This window comes from Dicentrarchus labrax, unplaced genomic scaffold (assembly GCF_905237075.1).
Source record: "Dicentrarchus labrax unplaced genomic scaffold, dlabrax2021, whole genome shotgun sequence".
NCBI lineage: Eukaryota > Metazoa > Chordata > Actinopteri > Moronidae > Dicentrarchus > Dicentrarchus labrax.
In genome coordinates, this window is record NW_026136718.1 from 20,260,767 (window position 1) to 20,279,413 (window position 18,647).

The following is an 18,647-nucleotide window of genomic DNA, read 5'->3' on the forward strand; positions in this document are numbered from 1 at the left end:
GCACCGGGGATACTTCAGCATTAGAGAGAATCAATTACCATTAAATCTAACAGAGAGATTGCACGTATGTGGTTTCTCGACACAAAGATTATACGGCATGAATGATGTTAGCGAAGGTGAAATTTTCCTTGTATTACTATTATGAATCACAGAGGCTGTGGATGCCATGTACCTGCATATAATGAATTTAGCAAAATAAAGCAAGTCGAAACTCTGAGGCAAAGCAACCTTGGAGATAAAGCGCGCACCCGCCCCCCCCAACTTTTGATAAAGTAATGAGTCCACAAGAGGCAGTCAGCGAGGCTCTTGTTTTCATATCTCACTAAAGACTTATTTAATGAATCTAAATACTGGTTCGGACTGCTAGGAACGTAATAATGTGTAATAAAGGGAAATATTAGTTATCTTCAGTGTGGGTGTCCAGCTTGTATAGTGGTTGTGATTACATTACAGTCACTGGTGCTGGCTGCATGCACATGGTGTGCCGTCTTGATTCCCCTGTAGCCACCGGGAATGTGCTGAAGTGATACGATGAATGTTTCTTTACGGCAAGATAAACTACACATATTCCCCCAAGACGAAAAACCTGCAGTGACAGAAAAAGGACTTTATCTCCAAAGACACACTACATGTTCGCCCACTCTCCATGTACACTGGCCAAGAGAAGAGGAGGTGGCACAGTATAGAATACAGACGTGGGGAGAGATGGTATATATAGCTATAACCAGGGAGTACAGTAAATGGTAAATTCAAAGAGCTACCTCTCCACTACAGCAGTGGATAGGATTATAGAGTTGAGCTGACAGCCAGTAAATTGGATTTTAGTCAAACCAGGAGAAGGAGGGGGCTCTGAACACAAATTGGAGGGGTACAACACTGACAACATATGCCAAAAATGAGAAATGTGCCATTTTCACGATAGACACAGACACTGGTGTGCTCTGACAGGAGACATCCTATTTGCAAAAAGGTGATTTCATAAAACACAAGCCGAAGGAGAGCGACAGAGTGAGATCCCATGTTTCATTCCAGTGTTAGTAGTGAGTGATAATAGTTCTCCCATGAATCGCTGAATGCAAGTAATAAAACCAGCTTTTATTACCTTTTGTATTTCCCCTTCAAGACACAAACATCATATTTGTACACAATTAGATTGGATTCAAGTCACTTTTCTTCCTCCGTCTTCTGAAGCCGCGTCTCTTTGTGAAGACAGCCATTTTAGCTCTTCCCTTGGTCTCTTCAGGACTGCATACTGTGTCAGAGGACAAGAGACAAGTTTTAGATTTAAGGGCACCTCCAGCACTGTGCCCCCCCCCTTGCCTCCCTAAAAGATGCATTAGACTGAGTGTGAGATAGATAAATGAGAGGAAGAAAATGGTTTAACTTGGTGCTAATAGTGACAATGTGTGGGTGGATATGAGAGGGAGGATGATGACTGTAAACTCACATTAGGAAACATCTCCCCCTGTTGGAGGGACTCACACCCAGAGCCTTTTGCAACACAGCACACATGAGAAATGATGGTAACAGATTACTGCATCATTTGGCTGTGCTGTAAACTGCCTGAACACATACACACACAAACGTGTGTGACCTGGTTTAGCTCTATTATACTTGGGAGGACTAGCTCTGCGCACACACATGTACACACATAACAAAGTGCATCAGATGAAAAAACCTATTAAAATCTTACTGTGGAAATGTAGCCTGCTAGCATTGGGGTAACAAATGGGGCCCTTGAGCTTCAGTTTTCTGTCTTCAGTCTTTTAGTTCACCTCATTGACCTACTGTCTCCCTCTCTCTCTCATTTTTTCACCCTCTCTCTCTCCCTCTTTCCTCTCTTTGTCTCTGTCTCTCTCCCCCGTCTCCCTCCGTTCCCGGCTGGTTGGGCTATAAGGGGTCACATGTGACAGTGCTGAGAGTCAGCGAGTCACAGAGCAGCGCTACTGAGATAATTGCCATGTGATAAAGAGGTGATTGCCTGCTGGCACCAGGGGAGAGTAATGCCATCAGGTTGCAATAAAAAAGCAGATGTCTGACACTAAATGAATGCTGCTAGAGCCCGGGCAACTTTCTTTGCTCCCTTTCATCTTCCGCGCTTCTCTTTTGTCCCCCTTGTTTCTGTCTGCCTTTTCTTCCCTCCTTTCTTTTCAAGAGGAAGTAGAAAAGGTTGTGTCTGTGATGATGAAGACTCAGTTCTGCTCATTCTCTGCCAGAGACATTTGTTATCTACTGGGTAGTGCATAAATAAAGAAACGGGATTGGATTTTGAATATAATGCCTTTGAAATTTTGAAAAAGAAGAAAAAAGGATATACATATGAAAAGTGAAATGGAATGACTTTAAATATCTCGGTCAACATAACCACTCTGCTTTCTGCTCTTTATTTTATTTTTTTATCCGAGCCCGTTTGTATTAACCACTGCATTCCAGCATAATTACATGCTTGGGTTTCCAATTTGCTGCATTTTAATTTGGAACGAAGCATCAATGAATGCCAGAGTTGTTATCCATGACAATCTGACAGATGACATTAAATATTGCATTATCTAAGACATGCATTGGGAGAGAGTCTAGTATTCTAGAGTCGTGAGTATTCACTTCCACTCCATTATTACTCCATTCAGGCCTGTAGCTTGTATAAGTCCACCGGGCCCACAATGAATAGGCTGCAAGCCCTTTAGAATCAGCCCTAAGTCCCCAGTCCTCTCTGAAAGCAGCGAGGAGCCCATGAAAAGACAAAAAAAAAAAACTCTGAGTAGTGTGACAGTGTTTATTCTGTAATACCACCCCAGTCAGACCCTTCATCCTGAAGTCCAACCCTATTCACATCCTAATAGGGGGGGCAGTCACAGCATTGCCAAAGCAAGGAAGCCCCAGATCCTTTAGACCTCTTTGTTTGTTTCTATGTCATTGCTTTTGTTTAGTTTCTTGTTCCCTTGCTGTCTTTTGCAGCTATGCCCCCTTAAAGGCTTAATTCATCTTATTTGGAAAAGAATGGATGATCCCCATTTGTCACATTGAAATTATGCAAATGACAAAAGGCGTTAATAGATAGCAGTGGCAAGGCATGTGGTTAATGGATGAGATGCCAGTGCTGGGCATTCTACAGCGGGACAGCCGCTTTCAGGTTACCTGACAGGGGCACTGAGGGAAAATAATTGGGTTTTCCGTCGCAGGGTCCCCATGCAAATGCAAGCAGAGTGGCATTCTATACCTCCACTGTCTCACAACATCGTCATTAGCATTAGTGCCAGCGGCAGAGGAGTTTGATTTCTGCTTATACGAGTCATACTCAGGCCATGGCCATCAGCAGCTCCCCTGACACATAGAAGCTATGCAGTATTAAACAGACGCAAAGACAAGGGTAAGAGGTTGGTCCAGCTATGTTTGTATTTCTATACCACAACGGTCTGCGTGGCTCGATAGCCTGCAAAAGATGGTTTATTCCCTAGATAAACCCAATGGTTCAAAAGCTGCAAAAGCCATTGTACAATGATGGTTTTTCTTCTGAATTAGGCATTCAGCATGTGGTTTGCACAAGGAGAATTTAAGCTGAGTGCGGAAACTCAAATAGTCTCTGTCGCTTTTCATGCATGTTGTGCATATGTGTGTGTGTGTGTGTGTGTGTGTGTGTGTGTGTGTGTGTGTGTGTGTGTGTGTGTGTATGTGTGTGTGTGAGTGCAGTGCAGGGCAACGATGCATGTGAGCATATCCTGTGCATATGAATAAACACTCTGTGGGCTGCATTTGATCGAAAATAGTTTCAGCTCTCACTTTTCAGTTGATGCTAAGTAGAAACGCAGAGTGAATAAAAGGCTATTGATTGTATCTCTTTGTGGGATTGTCCGTTGGGTGAAAATCGACTGTCACTGCAATTTTCTGACTAAGATACTGTATTACTAACATGCTCGGGAATCTGAGTTGCTAGCTACGCCTGCTTTAAAAATATTGCTTTAATGACTCAGGGTCTGGATTTAGTGACACCTCAACACAGAGTGCAGTTCTACCTACCAACACATAATGTTGTTTAACAAGAAGAAGGTCTCTACAGCAACTTTTCAGTGGCAAAGACTGTGTTCCAACGCTGAATGTAATCTGTTTGCAAAATGCCACCTTTTTTTTAACACCAGCCCAGACACAGGCCTAGTGGAGGTTTACAAATAAATTATATAACAAAGCAAACTCTGAACTCTGGATGTGTGTCAGGCTACAAGCAACAGTCATTAGAAATACATCAGAAAAAATAGAGCTAAGTCCAGGGGAAAGAGTGTGAGCCGTCTGTAGGATTTCTATACAGCCAAACAGAGTATTGTGAAGTTTGACAATTGTGAGGAAAAAGCATCGCAACACTTCTACAAACTTTGCCTGTTCCCTGTGCACAGAGATAATGTGCACATGTCAATGCCTTGATTTGTATGAGCCCAACAGACAGCTATTAAATCGTTTCTGCAGCTGGTGACAGGCTTCCTGCTGGGAGGATAGACAGATTCACTAAACATAGGTTGACAGGCTTCTTTTTTCTTCCCTTTCTTTTATTCCGCTCTACTTTCTCTGTACTTCCCATGCACTATCCATCCATCAACCTCAACATACATCCCTCCCTCTGTTCTACCCTTGCTATGTTTCCTGCTCTCTCGCTCGCCTTCTCCCGTCTTTGTCTGACTCCTTCCCAACTTACTATATTTTTCATTAACCATCTGTCCTCCCCTCACCTCTTTCGCACCCCGTTCTCCCTCCTGCTCTCTTGCACACACCCCATCCAACCCTCCTTTCCTTCTACCCATCTCTCCGTGTCCCTCTTCTTTAGCTCATGCAGCAGCAGGCAGCCATCATGGCAGCAAGCCACGGAGGTTACCTCACGCCTAGCGTGGCTTTCCCCGCCACACAGATCCACCAGATGGGGGCGCTCAACATCAACAGCCTCCCACCCACCCCTATGACCCCGGTGTCGGGTGAGTTTCATCAAACCCTGGGTGAGCAATTAGTTTTATTCCCTTTCCTCTTGTGAGTGTGTTTCTGTGTATATGTGTATGTGTGTGTGTGTGTGTGTGTGTGTGTGTGTGTGTGTGTGTGTGTGTGTGTGTGTGTATTGTGTGTGTGGCTCTGTATGTGTGTGTTTGTGGATTTAGGATGATGCAACGAGCAGGGTCCCTTTTATGCCTGTGTTAATGTCTTACTGTTAGTGTGTGTAGGTTTTGCGTGGGTGTGTGTACTTGTACACGTACAGTACAGTGGGGTTGTTGTAGGTCAACTTGTGTTTTTGATAATGTCTGTATGAATATTTGTGTGTGAGTATGTGTGTGTGTGTGTGTGCCTGTTTGCACAGCGTGAAAATAAAAAAAACTAGAGCTGCAGCAAGGCCATGAGAAAGGGTGCCTGCTTACTGGTAATCCAAAATTATTCCACTGGAGAGAAAGAGGGACTAATATAAAAAAATATGTTCAATGGGATTTGCATGTTTATGTTATTTGGGGATAGTAGCAGCAGAATAAGGAATATCAATAAGTAAGTTTACAGATAAGACGCTAATTTCCCTGTAGTATTTTGACCTTGTGCTTTGAAGCACTTGTGCATGATCTGCATGCAGTTGGTTTTGTTTTCCATAACAAACACCTCCTATGCAGATACATTACAGAGGAAAAGGAAGGACTTTGAAATACCTACCCACTGCATAACATTTGCTTATTCAGCAGTGCTTCATTTTCCTTGAGACAGAGGAAACTTCAAGATTCTCTGCTCAACAAAAGCATGAGCCGAAATAAATAATACAGTATCCAAGTCTTTGTTGTGCCTCGCTCACCTACTTTGTCAACACTGCAGTATTGAGTTTTTAAGGTGATGACTTTGGTAACTTTAAACCAATCAGTCTGAGAGAGAGAACCGCCATCAGTGCAACAGGGCCTATTTTAGATTTTCTTTATAGCCATCATAGGAACCCAGCTTCTTACAAACTTACTCCATAATATCAAATTCTCTCTGCACTGTGGTTCTTGTGGGGAATAAAAATATTCTCTTAAATTGGTATTCTGTTCACTTCTGCATCCACAAACAAAAAACACGAGGAAAGGACAGTTTTATTGTACTGTTCAGTTCTCTTTTACTTATAGTAATTCACAACAGCCCCTTGAATTAAAATAAACAGGACAGACAGCAGACCAGGGGTGGAAATCAATGCTACAGGATGCTTATTAGTCACGCATGTCTCCACCTCAAGCCAAATGGACACAGTGTGAGATGATGGAACATGCCAGTGGACACACATGCTGTATGTGTACAGTACATCTGCAATAATTTTCAACATCAGGCAATATATCTAGAGAGGAGACCCATTTGTCAAATATTCACGGTGATGTTTTCAGTGCAAAATGTGCACTTTTGGGCGGGCATAATCAATCAGAGACAGTGATTAAAAGCGGAGCTCAGTCTTGCTGAGAAGCCGCTTATTTTGATGGGTAAAGCACTGACAGTATGGCAATTCAGAACTTTGTGTTCTGCATGCATACCTGTATTTTGCAACACAATAGTGCTGATGAAAGATAGTGCAACTGTATTGCAAGGAACTCTGTTTGTGTGTGTGTGTGTGTGTGTGTGTTGATTGTATTGTTTGCTGCTTTTGTGTCTCTATTGAACTGTAGCCTCTCACAAACCAAAATCAGTGCCTTACTCCAAAGAAAATATTGCTTTTTATATACTATGTATCAGCCAAACAAAACTACTTCTGTATAGGAAAATTTAAATCAGTTTCATATCAGTTGGCAACGCCAGGAGCTAACAGCTTGGCGTAGGCAAAGAAAAACTATGTTTGTCCTTCTGAAACAGAGACAGAGGAGGGTGAAAGGAAGAGAACTGAGTGCCTCTAAGTTTGTGAGTTGTGTGTGTATGAAGTGGTGCCATTTATCTGCTTTCGGACACACTTCTCTATCAGCTACGGTCGACTGATTACCTTTTATTATTGAATGTAATATATTATTAATAGTTGAGAGAAAGCATGGCTTTGGTGAATTTTCAAGGCTCATCATGAATATGAAATGTTTTATTTCCCCTTTCTTCATTCATTAATTTGAGTGTGTCTGCCAGCAGCTGCAGGAGTTGTAGTCTAGCTTGCTGCTTTGGTATACACAGCTATTTTCTCTCTCCCTTTTCACACTTGTGGCTATGACTTATTTAGAGTTCATTGAAGGAATACATAACATTACTGGCAAGGCTGTCTGTATAAGTAGGCCAAGAGACTGACACTACTGAGAGACTGTAGGATGTCTGCCACGAGTCAGTGGAATAATTCATTTTAATATCAGAATCTGTTTTTAGGGTCTGGGAGCAGAGTGCTTCTGTGCTTCAACAGAGGTGTAATTTATGCATTAAGTTGTCTCATCAACCAAATTAGAGCGCTAAACAAATCTATAAATTCTGGCATTTGGCAGCTATGTCAAATGTATAAAAGGTAGAAAGGTTAATGTCCCATTTCCTTCCAAAATGAGAGCAATTGCCAACTGATGGCTAGACTACTGCCTTTCTAAATTACACACACCACTCTGCATTAACATTAAGTTCCAATAGTAGCCTAATAAACGAAAAACGCTGCCTGGTCTTGAGGTAAATGTGTGACATTAATCTTTTATTTAAATGATAAGTATAACCTCTCCAGCATAAAAAATCTTGTTTGTGACAGCAAGCCAAAGTACAAAGAGGCTCAGAGGTTAAGGGTGTTACTCTGAAAACAATGAGACATCCATTTGATCAACAGATGCAAAGCATTTAAGCTTGATGGTGCATAAGCCGTTTGCCAGATGGTTCAGCTGATTAGAGCATGTATCCTTACAATGATGCATGATGATGCTTTTTGAAAATAATGTTCACCAGGTGCCGCTCCCTGAGCACTGCAGAAGAAATAAAAGTTAAACAAAACAAGGGAGAGAGAGGCAGAGCTGGAGTAACAGGAAGAGAGAGACAGGGAGATAAAGAGGGTGAGGGAGGAGAGGAAGGGAGAAATTGAGAGAGATGCGGATCCTGCTGGGTATATGTGGTGAGGAACGTCGTGTCAAGCATGCTTTGTTAGGATGTGAGAAGTGTGTAATCAAAGTCACTCTAATGTTCTGTTGCATAGTGCTGCTCTACACTGAAGATGTACATGCACAAGTACATATTACACAAAATATACTGCAGATGCTCCACAGCCAGAGACAACCCACTCACAGGCAGGCTGGATGTGCCACAACACCCCCGCTGGATTCGAGCATGGTTACACCATTAATGCAGAGCACTTCCATGGTGACAAACACCATGAAACTAATGAGCTGTTTGACATAGTGATCTCTCTCAATATGTGCACCTGTTCTCCACGACACACACATACATGCAGACATTTTATATTTAATGACCAATTCTAATACAAACAAGTGCTGAGGGCAGGTAAGGTTGGACGTTAACTTGCTAAAAAATAAAACAAACAACAACACTGCATCAATGCCAAACCCTAAAGATTTGCTGCTATGAATGACATATCATATCCAAGCTATTTGGAACAACACAGTTCTGTTCAGAGCCAGATGAAACAGCTGGGGAAATGAACACCTGTGTGTCTTAATTGATGGTGTGACCTCTCCATCTCAGACTGAACATGTAGTCACTGTAGTTGCTCTCTTTACTCTTCCAAACATTACTTTTACAATAATTTTATCTTCAAGGGCAAAGATATCAACTTAGAAACATGTCCACTTACACAGAAGGTTTCAGTTTGAATCAGGCCTATTGCATCAGAATCATACCAAATCCCAGGCGTGAAAGTGAACAGTGACAGAAAAGGTATCCCTGTTGCTGGGTACTTTCAGAGAGCATAGCCACAGCTCTTGGTCGAAACCAGTGCTGTTATTTACAAGCAAAAATGAGCCTCACGCCAGCAGCAGAGCTTCACTACTAGTTTACTCTGGGATCTGAAAGTCACACACAAATACATGTACATTAGCCTCTAGAGTGGCAGTGTTAGAGACCTATTAGTATTCAGTATATTGCCCTATGTTGTATTTAATACTGAAGGTTAATGATTCATGTTGTCCCCTTTAAAATTAGCTAAAGACAAATAGATATCTTATAATTATTGTTAATGTCACTTGAAATAATATGTATTTTAGGGGTGTGTATACTCTGCCCATAAAGGCTTGGATACCATTGTCTTCATCTGTCCAATACACTCAGGGAGGCTATTCCACATTTGACCAGAGGTGAGCCTCCTGGAGGCTGGAAGGTGGAGAGCGTGGTGTAGTTTGGCTGTGGATAGGTGAGTGGTGCAGTGCCTGTGGTGCAGGGAGCATAGTTTGAAGATCCAGTGGTTGGTGTGCATCTCAGGCAAGACTTTATCAGCAGGGACAACACGTAGTGGCTTTGTTTACTCCAATACTTTTTTATGGCTTTTGTCTATTATTAAGGTGACTATTGTACATGGAAAAGACTCTATACTACTTTATAGATTGTGGATTGACTCTATATGTGCAGTTTAGCTGCAACTCTCTTCAATGCTACCATCTTCAGACCTGCCCTGATGTAGATTATGATTAGGTGTTTGGAATTTCATTCATTCATTGTTCCTGACAGAAGGCTGAGCTCTTCACCAGACAGTGCTAGGTGGACATCATTGAGGTGTGGTTCCAGCTTTGATGGAATTCTTCAGTGTTGTCAAGAACATTGTGGAATTTGTATTTTAATGGTTCAAATGTGTTTTTATTTGCATCCCAAAGTTTTTTTTATCTATTCATGTGTTAAGGCTAGCTTCCACTTTAGCAAGAGGCTGCCTGACATGGCTGTACAGAGTTACATCATCAGCATACAAGTGTATTCTCACAAACATTAACAAGTGAAGATGATACATGAGATTTAAATAATTAAATAAGGCACCAATGCTAATTTACCCAAGCAGAAATCCCTCGAAATCATGGAGTACGGCTGTAGTGCACATCGATTGTTGTTTTAATGGCAATAAGTGTTTAATTAAAACTTTTCTGAAAACTTGACTTGACTTAAATGTTTCTCATTGAATCATTACTAAACAAGCAAAAACAAAGTAAAAACAGATATTATTTATTGAGTTTAACAGTAAAAAAAAAAAAACTCAGCTAAACTACAGCATCAGGACTGACAACCTGACAAACCACCAACTGTCATCAGATTCCTATGGCAGAAATGTGTGTATTCATGAGTCCATCACTCATAGTAAGAAGCTTATTGAAAAAAATATGTTTTCAGGACCTTCAAGTAGAAGAGGGACTCCTACAAGCAGTTATGAATTACATTATTGGTAAGCAGAACATACTATGCCTTAGTCATATTTAAAATTATATTTTGATGTGCAGTCAAATATCTAAAATAATATAAAACACATTCATTTGCAAGTGCTTTCACATTTTATTTGCTTCACAAATATGAATTAGTAATCTGACTTGCAGTATTCAAAGTCAGTATGTTTTTCTTGGTATACCCACTGGTTTGTAGAAAAGGTGCCCTTCACATTCAGATGTATTATTCAAACTTTAAGGACCAGACTTTGAGTCTTAATACATCACATTTTAAATCGGTTAGATGAAAGCATCTGTTTTGAGTGCTTATTTCTTGCTCCAGCGAAAGACAGTCCTTGTGCTGGTAATGACTGCACTCTCCAGTATGGGTATAGCATTCCTTGTTGATGTGTAATTAGCATAATAAATACTTCTGTCACATGTGAGGACTTATTTCATGAAGCAATCATCACAAGGAGCAAATCAACAGTTTTCCCCTCTAAGAAACAGCCTGCAAGAATATGAATATGAATTCTGCTTCCATGACATAAATATAGTGTATTTGACATACACATATAAATACTGTTAAGCAGTGTATACCTCTTGCAGTAATAAGAGAATAAGAGAAGTGATAGTTAAGAGCTGTGTAGAATATGTAATCTGCTCTCCCATAGCTTCGTATTCACCCGTGCCAGAATGGGAAACAACATGTCATTATTACAGCCCAATAGACACAGCACACACATGTATATCTGCATTCTTGTGTGTGCATTATAAACAGGCTATGAATACAATTTCCCACAATGCAAGAACTGAATGTCCACTGAGCTATAAAATGAAAATGTCTTGTTATTTTCTAGTTCAGGATGGTAGGAAATACTTGCCCATTTCAGCTGAGGAGAACATTCTCAGGGTCTGCTCATGTTGGATATTGTGTCATTGTGACAGTGATGATAAAGATGACGACTAGGCTACATGAATGGCATGTTATCATTGTTTTATTGGGCATGGTGTTGCTTATTGTCGTTTCCTTATATCATAACCCCATTTTGTTATCCAATACATGAATAACCCAGCTACTGTAATATTTTATACCATTCAGTTTAACTTAGTTATTGTGTATAAATGTTTCTGAGCTTCGCCTCACTACAGTATCAATGCTGTCTTTATTACACTTATGATTCTTATGCTTATTCTGTGCCGTGATATTTCCAGCATGATAACCTGACTGAACTTGGTGGCCCCCGATCTCTTACTTCTATCATGTGTTCTCCTTTACAACAGATTTCATGTCCAACTGCTGACCTTAGAGCGTATGTAATTGCATGTAAGGGGTCCACACTACCACCTACTACTACCACTGGTACTTCTACTATCACTACAACTGCTACACATACATAGACGCACACTCCCACAGCACTGCTAAGCCTTGGAAAATGAATTTGCCTGATGATGGAGAGGGTGCATTATCTGGCGGTACAGTAGAGTGCGTGTGGCCTGAGCAGACTAGCTGTCTCTAGCCCTCAGAATAGGAGCGGCAGTCTCCTGGGTCCTGGTAGGAGAATGGGCTGAAGCTGCAGTCTAATTCATCACAGCTCCGCAGGAAACAAGCAATCGTGGGGAGGCTTAAAAAAAAAAGGAAACCAGTGCAAAAGACACAACAGCTCTCACTGGACCCGGGCAATTCCCCAGGTCACTGCAGTTGCCTGCCTGACTGTCAGCCTCCTCATGACTTAAATGCTGAGGCGTGGAGAGGAGAGGGAGAAGTAAAGGAGAGGAGAGGGATAAGGAAAGGAGAGGAGAGGAGGTAAATAAAATAAAATGTAGGTAAAGAATAAGAAAAGCAATTCCATATGGATATGTAGATAATATTACTCAGTGGTGGGTTGGTTTCAGCGTGTGATGTACAGCATATTTACAATTTATTAGCATAAACCTCAGCGCATGTTATGTGTATACTGGATGTGATTGTTTACCCTATCTGGACCACCTCTCACAGGAGGATCTTTACTCAGGCACCAGATTGTGGGGATATGGCATGCTAGAGGGTTTCCGTGACAACCTGGGCTTTCTGTCCAATCGCGACGAGGGTTTCCAGATTGAGAGGTGGTCCTCAGGGGAGCTGTACTTCAACGAGCTTGGATGCTTTGCCACGGAGCAGCCCTTTTAGAGGGACCATCACACAGTGAGATTCTGCTCAAAATGGGTACTTTGATGTTCCCGGCATAATTGGAAACACTTTCCAAAGGAGGGTCCTTTTAAAATGCATTGAATGAGAGAGGACAGCTAGCATCCAATTTCAATTCCACTCATGAACCATCCTGCAGCTGCCTTTCAGGCGTGTACCATATATGTTATGACCCGCCCATTTGTCAAACTGCCAACTGTTGTTATTTTGTTTTTTTTTATGATGTAAAAAAGTGAGAGGCATCTTTGTGTTTTTGCTACCTGCTCGTTCAAGCAGATCTCCCTCTGTAATCTCCTGCTATTTAGTCTAGATCTTTTTCCTTTTTTCTGTTCTTTTTTTCTCTCAGAAGTTGCATAGTGGTTTCATCATCTTGAGCAGTAGGAGCCAGCAGGGTATCGCACAAACACTACGGACAGGCTCATTTTTCACAGGTTGACTTCCCAGCTATCCTGCAGGATGTGTCACGACAAACGGAGGATATGTGACAGACTCACGTCGCGCCCGTGTCCTTGCATTAGAGAGGAGATGCAGTGTAGCTCATAGTCACGAGCTTGTGCAAGTGTGTGTGTGTGTGTGTGTGTGTGTGTGTGTGTGTGTGTGTGTGTGTGTGTGTGTGTGTTTGTGGGTCTTGCTTGTGCTGGGGTTCTTGCGAGTGCCTACTCTGTGCACACAATAGGAAAGCATGTCTATGTCTATGTAGAGCAATGTATGTAGATAGAGTACTCACGATCCAGTAACAGTAAACCATTTTCCCAGCAGGCCTCAGTTCTCCACCAGCCAACATCACCACCTCTGCCGTGCCCAGCATCGTCACGCCCATCGTCAACGGATTCACCGGCATCCCTCATCAGCCAAACGGACACCCTGCTGTGGAGACTTTGTACACCAACGGCCTGCCGCCCTACTCCACCCAGAGCCCCACCGCTGCTGACACTCTCCAGCAAGCCTTCACTGGAGTACAGCAATACACAGGTGTGAGACAGGAATGCTTTGTTTACCATGCTGTATTTCTCAGATTTTACAGTATGCCGTAAATGCTAAATGTGTAGCAGCTAGGGGACAATTACTGCAAGGTAACTACAGTATGAGTGTGAGGCTGTATGTATTCAGATAGCATAGGACAGTGCCTTAGAACATAACATCAGAGAGCCTTTGGTTACACATGTTATACTTGTTATATGCTGTGATCGACCTTAAGCATCCTTGACATCATTCTCCATGGGATCCCCAGTTTTATGCTCCTCTCTCTCTCTTTTACACCCTTTCTCTGTCATTTCTCTCTCCCTCTCTCTACCTCTCTGCAGCGATCTACCCAGCCACCACGCTGACTCCCATTGGCCAGACACTGCCCCAACCACCCCAGGTCATCCAGCAGCAGCAGCAGAGAGAAGGTGAGGGTGAGAGAACATTATTACTTTTACACTTCACACATCTCATCCCGTGTAATAGACACATAAAGAAGACAAGCATGAGAGACCAATATTACTTTAGCACTGTACACACCTCATTCTGTGTAATACATATATGAAGAATGTGAGGTTGAGAGAAGAATATTACTTCAATACTGTACACATCTCATTCTCTGTAATAGATAAATAGAGTGGAACAGCTGAGAGAACAGACATCTCATCTTAGGTAATAGATATATAAAGCATGAGGATGATGGAACAATTTTAATCAGACTACATTATACTGTACATCTTAAAAATAGGTTGTATATTGTTTACAAAGGCCCATTCTTTTTAGTAATAATTAAAGCTTGTATAATATAATCCCCAGCTGTGAGAACAGTGGCACTGCAACCCAGATGGAAGAAATAAAACTAATGAAAATGTAAAGAGTAGTAGTTACATAGAAATTGTTGCATCTTACTTGAAGATGAAGTAAGTCATAGTGTGAAAGATTTCCACTCACACCTGCTGCAGGTTTACAAATTAATAACTAATTCAGGTCGCACTGAAGTTGTGCAATTTACAGTGAATTAGTAATATTAGTTATTTTGGTGTTTGTCATGTCTTCAATTTTCAATTTTAGAAAAAACATAACATAGGTGTGAAAAGTATGATAGAATGCCAGGTTTGTTTTCTTGAAAAATAAATAAATAATAAAATAGGGAAAGAAATAAAATAAGGAGCAAATGGCAGCTGCCAAAGAAGCAGCACATCACATGATAGATAGTTGCAAGTTGGAGAATGTGATCTATCATCTAGATTTAGGCTTTTATATCCACATTTAATCTGAAAAGCTGGTTGAATGTAAATAGAAATTTTAAATACACTCAATATCTGTACGGTATCAGCAGATCAAAGCAAAAACTTTTCAATTGTTTTTTTTTTTTCAGCTCTGTTTTTATCACTGATGTCACAGAAGTCCTGAAAATCTATTTCCACTTATCTTGATTTAGTCGACATGCAAGACTCCATAGATCAAAATGACAAATTCACAGCTGTCTTTCTCTATCCCTCACCCATCAAACTCTCTCTCTCTCTCTCTCTCTCTCTCTCTCTCTCTCTCTCTCTCTCTCTCTCTCTCTGTATCCAGGTCCGGAGGGTTGTAACCTGTTTATCTACCACCTGCCACAGGAGTTTGGAGACAATGAACTCATGCAGATGTTTCTGCCCTTCGGCACTGTAATCTCCTCTAAGGTCTTCATGGACCGGGCAACCAACCAGAGCAAGTGCTTCGGTGAGTTACTCACTGCCACTCACACACAGCCATCAAGTCCACAACACACAATACACTGTATAAAAATATGTGACTTTTTCTGCACATTTCTACCAACTTCCTCTTACATAAGGCTTGATTATATGTCCTTGTAATTGACATAATCATCTATTTGGATCATTTCTATTATGTAAAAACATGGGGGGAAATTACCTCACTACCTATTTGATTGTATACATTCGATGGAAATGTATAATGAATGTTGAGCCTTGCACAAAACAAAATTAGTGTTTGCAGTCAGCTCTCTCATAGTTTTCCAAAACATTCAGACATTTGTGGGTGTTGTGTAAAAGCTCACAGCTAAGGCGTGAAGCTTCATAGTGTAAGTTACATTTTCACAATAATGGAAGGTTTCTTTTCATACTGCTCTCCAAACAATAGACATTTGTTCAATAAACATTTGTTGAGGTGCTGTAGATTTTGATGACATTTGACAGTAGCCAGACGTAGAGGACTGAATGATCTTACCCCTGACTGACTGACCTGAATTTGCATCTTGATGACTGTTGTGTTTTGGCATCAGTGCTGTAGAAGGGAAAAAAAAGGAATACATCGTGGCCAAACTAGCCATGATGCAGTCGATCAGAGCCCATGTCCTTGTTTCTGTTTGGCGGCTGTGTGACCTGTAAACCTTGAGGTGCTGTATCAGCATCCACATCACCGTTCTGTAACCCCGATATCTGTCAATACCCTCACTGCTGAGGCTGATTCACACTCCTCCATGCTCCCCCTTCCCATTTAGCTCCGTCAGCCTACACACACCAACAAGCCTCAGGGCTTATACAAACTTTGAGGAGGTGGGCAGGGATGGCGGCGGGGGGAAGGAAGGCAAAGGACAATTATGGATCAGCATTTGTTTTCACTTCAGGGAACCGCAGAACCCTGGGCAAAATTGATCGCCAGTCCTGTCTCCCTGGGGGGACTTAATAACATATAAATTCATGAAAGAAGAGCTATTTGCAGTATTGACTTATACACTATGCATTTACAACATAATGTTAGGCCTGGGGAAGGAGGGAGCACACTGGTGTAATTAATCTAGAAAGGAGAAAGAGGGGATAAACTTAGATTGATGGTGTGCAAAAGACAGGGAAACAGAGAGAAAGAGAGGAAGCACACTTGTAATGTGTGACAGCACTGAGCGGAGGGCTTAGAGCTCTAAGCCTGCATCTCCTCTCCATCTCATCTCCGCTCCCAGCCCGAATGTGTTAACCTGATGGTGGGTTAGGAGGTCACCTCCTTTCCCTGCCTCTACTTTCTTCAGACTCACATTCAGCCCTCCTCTCATCTCCCTCTGCGCTTGCCCAGCCTTCGCCCTAATGGGCCAACCCAGAGCCAAGCAGGCCAGGCAGACATCTCTCCCAGGTGGCTGTGGACGTGGAGAGGCTCCTGCTGTTTTTTCACGGGTCATCGACTGTTCCTAATGACACCACAGACACAGGGGAGCGCATCAAGCGGAGACACACTCCACTGCAGTTTCTGGTCACTGGATCCTCAAGGCTTTATTTTTACACATGATGAAAACAGGATGTTCAGCATAGATTTAAGGAGGGGTGTATCTTGGGGAAAGGCACTGAGGGGTTTTTGTGTCTGCGGCAGACTTGTCTCCTCATGATGAACTATGTTTGCTCTTGTTTTGCTCGAACTACTTTGCACAATGACTTGTGCTCATTCATTTTGATATTTTGGTGCTTTCTAGGGATGTCAGAAGGCTATGTTGAAAGCGGTATTATAAAGTTAAAAACAGAAAATATTTATAGGTGTGACCTGATCATGATTGATTACCAATGGCCTGGAATCTGCTGATCTGATACAGTTCACAGATTGGTCTGTGTTATTGAACTTTTTTTACAGAAAGCACCTGCAGACCCAGTAAATCATAGATTTCCTAACTGCGCCTCTTTGTAACAGTTTCATTGCAAAAGTAACAATTATTATTATTATTATTATTATTATTATTATTATTATTATTATATCTCTTCATGCTCCAATAAACCCTCAAAATCATCCTTCCATTGCATCCTTCCTAACCTTTGAAATCCTGTATATCTCACACTCCTCTACATGTCTCAGGAAAGAATCACAGAACAGCTTGATATTACATCTCTTTCAGACAAAAACTGTCAACCCTGAGAGAACATCAAAGAGTGATGCCTTGTGACAGTTAACACCCCCACACTTGTTGCATCTGGAGTTGGTTATTTAAGCTGTTACAAAAGTTGATGAGAAGTTGTGCAACTAGACACAGCTGATCAAAGTCCAGTTCTAACACGCTGGTGTACACATATTAAACTCTGGTTTAAGACAACTTCATAGCACCCTGTCACAGGCACTGAGATTTTGCTAGGCAGCCAAAAGGTGCTACCTGCCTCAACAACGCCATCTAGACACCTTCCGGAGATAGACAGGCCATCTGTTAATATCTCTCATCTTTTTTTCCAGCAGTTCTTTCTGACTGCCAGTCGATTCATTTGCAATAGATATTACTTCTAAATATTGACTAAAGCTTGTTTAGGCACATAGGAAATGTTCATGGGGTGGCAAGAGGGTGGCTTGGAGACTTTTAAGGTGTGGCAGAATTATATGCTGATTTAATTTCAAATAATTATGTCAGTATTTGCCCCAAATTAAGATATTCTTCATCTTTCCAAATACATGTCTTTTTTCATTGACCTCATTAATCACTTAGTATAAAATGTGGCCATAACATCATAAAATTATGTGTGTTAATTTCCATTTTTTTAACACATGATTTTTAGAATTATTCTAAATCAGTGTGTTAAATCCGACAGTATTAGACACCAAGCTGGGGTGGTGCTCTCTAGATCAGCCCACGTTCTCAACAGGGCTGATGAACTTGTACGTTTTCACAGGTTTCGTGAGCTTCGACAACCCTGCTAGTGCACAGGCAGCTATTCAAGCCATGAATGGCTTTCAGATTGGGATGAAGAGGTTGAAAGTCCAGCTAAAGAGACCGAAGGATGCCAGCCGCCCTTACTGACACAGCCTACCTTCAGTATTCTTTGCAGCAGCACAGGTGAGCCCCGTCACTGGTTCAAGATGTAGATCCTCAATATTGTTTCTGTTGAAAGTGAAGATTTATCTGTGGTTTAAAGAGCGTCAGTTGATTTTGTCTGGCGTTTTGATTTAAGATTTTAGTTTTCTTATCTTAAGTATTAAATACACTTCCTGTTCAGTGAATGTAAAGCTAAATATTTTAATGTCTCTAGAGTTTTAGTATCTGCAGGCATATGCGGCACAGCTGGAGTATTAATTATGGGAAAATCTGTCATCATGGTGATTGACAAAGATTGATTGGTGTGCCAGTGTGGGTTAGCTCTCTCCAGACCATTACACTGATATAATAGAGCCATATTGAACTATCCACAGTTTAAAGAAATGGATCTTTTGAAATGACAATTTAATGAGCAGTGAGATCTGAAATTGCCCTTTTCTTCTGTTTTTCA

General features: G+C 41.5%; 1 protein-coding gene across 17 annotated transcripts in view; it reads left to right on the top strand.

Moving 5' to 3' along the window:
• Positions 1-18,647, top strand: part of celf5a (cugbp, Elav-like family member 5a) — a 189,221-nt gene that overhangs the window by 158,580 nt on the left and 11,994 nt on the right. For 4 of the 17 annotated variants that reach the window (XM_051375517.1, XM_051375515.1, XM_051375523.1 and 1 more), the window contains 5 exons: positions 4,811-4,976; positions 13,213-13,428; positions 13,761-13,853; positions 14,998-15,141; positions 18,054-18,217. In XM_051375517.1, the coding sequence (XP_051231477.1) occupies positions 4,811-4,976; positions 13,213-13,428; positions 13,761-13,853; positions 14,998-15,141; positions 18,054-18,181 (747 nt within the window). In that variant the 3' untranslated portion in view covers positions 18,182-18,217. The remainder of the gene's footprint in view (positions 1-4,810; positions 4,977-13,212; positions 13,429-13,760; positions 13,854-14,997; positions 15,142-18,053; positions 18,218-18,647) is intronic. The other 13 variants (XM_051375522.1, XM_051375528.1, XM_051375529.1 and 10 more) reach the window with 7 other exon arrangements.